Source organism: Neltuma alba, unplaced genomic scaffold (genome assembly GCF_004799145.2).
Source record: "Neltuma alba isolate B1F8T4 unplaced genomic scaffold, ASM479914v2 tig00000761_pilon, whole genome shotgun sequence".
Classification (NCBI taxonomy): domain Eukaryota; kingdom Viridiplantae; phylum Streptophyta; class Magnoliopsida; order Fabales; family Fabaceae; genus Neltuma; species Neltuma alba.
This window is the reverse complement of record NW_021632179.1, coordinates 17,446-21,963: the sequence shown is the minus strand read 5'-3', so window position 1 is coordinate 21,963 and position 4,518 is coordinate 17,446. Positions and strand designations below refer to the sequence as shown.

The following is a 4,518-nucleotide window of genomic DNA, read 5'->3' as shown; positions in this document are numbered from 1 at the left end:
ATATGTTAATAAAGTCCTGTATATATACGTCCTTATTTGGGGAATATAATTGACCAAAGAGGAATTGACTTAAACACGTTTAAATAGGCTCAAGTATATATTTAGTTTTTTAACTTTATGTAAGTTTTTAGTTTGGTCCATTAATTTTAAAAAGTACACTTTTAGTCATTTAACCCTAAAATTATTAGTCTTACATGATTATTTTTTTGTAACAATTATCGTTGTTTCAAAAATAAACTTAATATGTTAGTATTTAATAATATTTTATTAACATTTAAGAACTTAATATCATCATTTTTCGAAAATAGTTTTAGGGTTAGAGGACTACAAGTTTAATTTTTAAAGTTAAAGAACTAAAATAAAACCTTAGGTAAAATTAAAGGACTAAAAGTGTATTTTAGTTCCTTTAAATAATTTGAAACTAGTTTTCTATCATTTGCCGTAATATAGTAAAACTATATCTACCATTAGAGTTCCTATTATTATGGGATCATTTTTAAGGCCCGTGTGATGCATTAAAAACCAAGTGAAACTAAAACGATCAAAGCTAAATTTTCTCAAAAGGAAAAAAACATTATTCCTACTAATACATATAATCATTGTTTTGAATATTTGTCTTAATCAGTCTATTATTCTAATTGTAGCCCCACACACACACACACACATATTTGATCATAAGTTCATAACTCACCAAAACCTTGTATAATATAATATCAGAAAGCAACAAAGACCTCAGCTTTCTCACAAACCTCCAAGGAGCACTAGAGAGGCTCCAAATCTTCAAAGCAGACCTCGAAGAACCAGACAGCTTCAAGGCAGCCATTGAAGGGAGTGTGGGAGTCTTCCATGTTGCCCACCCGATGGACAGGCGAGGCGAGCAGCCGGAGGAAGTCGTGACCAAGTGGGCCATGGAAGGAGCCCTAGGGATTCTTAGGACATGTCTGATTTCAAACACAGTAAAGAAAGTGATTTTCACTTCAAGTTTAGCCGCAGTGATGTTTAAGAACTTTGAAGGTATTGAGATGGTTGATGAAACGACATGGAGTGAACTCGAAATTGGGCGTTCAAGCGCTGCTTTGAGGTCCTCATATTTCGTTTCCAAGACATTGACTGAGAAGGCTGTGTTGGAATTTGGAAAGGAAAATGAGATGAAAATGAAGGTTGTAAGCTTTGTTCTTCCTTTGGTTGTTGGACCTTTTCTTGCCCCCAACATGCCAACGGCAATTAGTTTGGCACTTTCCATGATCTTAGGTATGAATATTTTGACTCTCTCTCTCTACACACACATGCATGTATAAATAAGGTGTTTGTAAAAAATAAGCTTTATTTTTTATATATTTATTATTAGATAAGGTATGAATATTTTGACTCTCTCTCTATGTATATACACATGTATGTATGTATGTATGTATGTATGTATAAATTTTTATTTGAAAAATAAGTTTTATTTTTTGAAAATTTCATTGTAGTGTTGATAGATGTGCAAAATAGATCCTATAAACTCCTTTAAAAATTTATCAAAAGACTAAGAACCTTTTTTGATGTAATTCGGGAAATGAATCACACTAATTTGTGGCTTGTAAATAATATGATGCGCTTTGATCTTTTTCCCCCTTAGCATTAACATTCTATTATCCATATTGACTAGGCTTACATATATCTTCTTTAATTTGAATTTTACTTACCAGTAATCAGAACCGTAGTATGATTCCCAAGGATATTACTTGAGGATTAATGAGCATACTATATTGCAATCAAGCGACAATTAAAACAATAAAATTATGCAAAAAAGATTTTTATTTTTGAAAATAATACAAAAGGTACGTTAACAAATATGAAAGATACCAATTTTCTATTCTCTATCCGGTTTTTTTTTTTTTTACTTTTAATATCTCCGCATGATCAGTATTATGAAATTAAGATTACCCCACAGTTTAGAATCCGTGCCTTTTTTTCTGTCAGATTAATATTCTTATTGATAAATAGATTTAAACTTTGAAAGAAAATTACTTTAAATATTTCAGATGGATAGAAAAGGGAGAAATGACATTATGAGAAAACCTATTGCATGTCATATTTGTGCCATGTGAACCGAAAACCCTAACTATCTAGAAAGCCACAACGAATGTTATGTTTTGCAATGTATTGCTAATTAAAGCTACATTTTGTTTAATTTATTTATTCAGGAGACGAGAGCCAATGCAAAACTCTTGGAAACACATACATGGTACACGTAGATGATGTCACAAGGGCTCTTATATTCCTATTCGAAAATAGCAATGCTGAAGGACGCTTTATTTGTGGTTTTCATCAAGTTACGTTTCATCAGTTACATGAGCTGATTTCCCGGAAATGTCCTCAGCATCGCATAACAATACCACAGTATGTTTAGTTATTTCTCTGTCTTTTCTTCATTTTTCTCATTTCTTATGAAACCAATCTCTTTTTCCTTCGTTTGAGAAAAAGACCATAAGAATAAATTTCATTAACTTTTCTTGAGTTTTGCTGAAATTGTATAAATATTTGTGTGTTTCTAAACTAATATACTCCCCAGTTCTTAATATAAGACCTATTTGACTAATTTGATTAGATTAAGGAGGTTAGGTAAGTTAGTTAATTATAAAAAAAAATATGTCATATTTTTTTCTAAAACACCGTAATCATTTTCCTTAATATCCTTCCTTCCCTCTCCCACTTGATTATAGTTGATGGAGTATTAGTAGGGGTAATTTAAAAAAATTGATAAATATGACAAATATATCTTATATTTAGGACTAAGATCAACTTAATAATTAGTTCATATATTAACAACCGGAGGGGTGCGATTCTCCCATGTAGTAATTTTCCTATTTTATTTTGCAGTAATTTTACAGCGGCAAAGGTCGACAATGATAAGAAGTATCCTTGCCTGTCATACAAAAAGCTCCAGGACACAGGATTCGAGTTAAAGCATGGGGTCGATGATATGTATGATGATGCTATCAAGTCCTGCAAAGAAAAGGGTTTTCTTTAGTCAATCTAAGGACAGTAATATATGATCACCAAGCATGGAAAATAAATTACCGTTACTTACCACGGTAATATGCAGAAATTACTGGTGTGTAGCATTGCCTGGGAATAAAATGTGTAATATAATATATGGCAGGTAATCGAAGAATGTTGATTTGAATTTGAACAAACGACTCGGCCAGTTTTTACTTCCTCGGGTAAATAATCGATAAAACAAACATTAATGTATTATGGATGCTCTCTAAATAAAATACAATTTATGCATTGAAAGAAGATATAATATAACGAAAAACAAAAGCATTCGTTTAATAATTAGTATTTTTTGGTATTGTTACTTAACTATTAGTTAAAACCTTGCAATGCATGGTCGGTACCATGCTGCCGCCAACACTTAGTACTCTGTCCAGTTCCTTTTTTTTATTTATCTTGTCATACCCCATGTGGTTCTAAGTGTAGGAGCTAGATAATATAACTAATTTAAAAAATTAAGAAGACCAATTAGTTATTTGTAAGAAAATAAATAATATTTTTCCAAAATACCCTATTTAATTACTGATATTTAAATTACCTCTTTGATGGAAATTCATACACTTAATATAGATAGTTTGGAAAAAAAAATATAAATTTTGAATGACAAATACATGGATTAGAGTCTTATATTTAAGAAAAAAGAAACTTTTAACTAACTCTTACGGTCATATCGGAGAGAATATATAACATGTCCTATAAATTAACGTGAATACCATGTCAAAGACCTAATGAGACATGAACGATATATACAAAAACAAATCCTGTAAGCTTTCTATGAGGAGATAAACTTATATACTATTATTTAACTCAATGATCCAAAATAATAGAATTAAATAGAAATGATTTATGCACGCTCAAGATTATTAAAGTTATTACAGTAGGCTTTCATTTCACTACAAAAAAACAGCTGATTAGTGATGGAATTTGTAACGGAAACAAATTCCATCGCTAATTATCGACGGAAACAAATTCCGTCGCTAATTTCTGACGAACTTACGACGGAAATTCCGTCGCTAATTTTTTCGACGGATTAGCGATGGAATTTTTCCGTTTGTCCGTCGCTAAATTCCGTCGCTAATCCGTCAAAAAATCCGTCAGTAAATATTTAGCAACGGAATTAGCGATGGAATTTTTTCCGTCAGAAAGTTCCGTCGCTAAATTGTTTGTCACACTAATTCCGTCAGTAATTCTATTCCGTCGCTAATCCGTCACTAATTTTAAATTTCGTTATTTTAAATTATAATCTTACAAAAATTATATTATAACAATTAAGAATATAATGATTTAAAAACATTCTTAATTATAAAATAAATTGATATACTTATGGAGTTAGTGTTAATAAAGATATCGTCATCATTCATGTTATCATTATGTATATACTGAAAATAGAAAGATAATTTCTTAGAAAACTTATTTATATTTTGTTAAAATAAATTCCTCTTGATTGTTAATAATAATTAAAAAATACAATAAGAATAT

The 4,518-nt window shown here is 30.4% G+C and overlaps 1 protein-coding gene across 1 annotated transcript; it reads left to right on the top strand.

Moving 5' to 3' along the window:
- Window positions 1-995: 995 nt before the first annotated feature.
- Window positions 996-3,021, top strand: LOC114744846 (vestitone reductase-like). The gene is made up of 3 exons (XM_028932988.1): window positions 996-1,251; window positions 2,187-2,382; window positions 2,863-3,021. The coding sequence occupies exons 1-3, from the start codon at window positions 996-998 to the stop codon at window positions 3,011-3,013; spliced, it is 603 nt and encodes a 200-aa protein (XP_028788821.1). The 3' UTR covers window positions 3,014-3,021.
- Window positions 3,022-4,518: the final 1,497 nt, after the last annotated feature.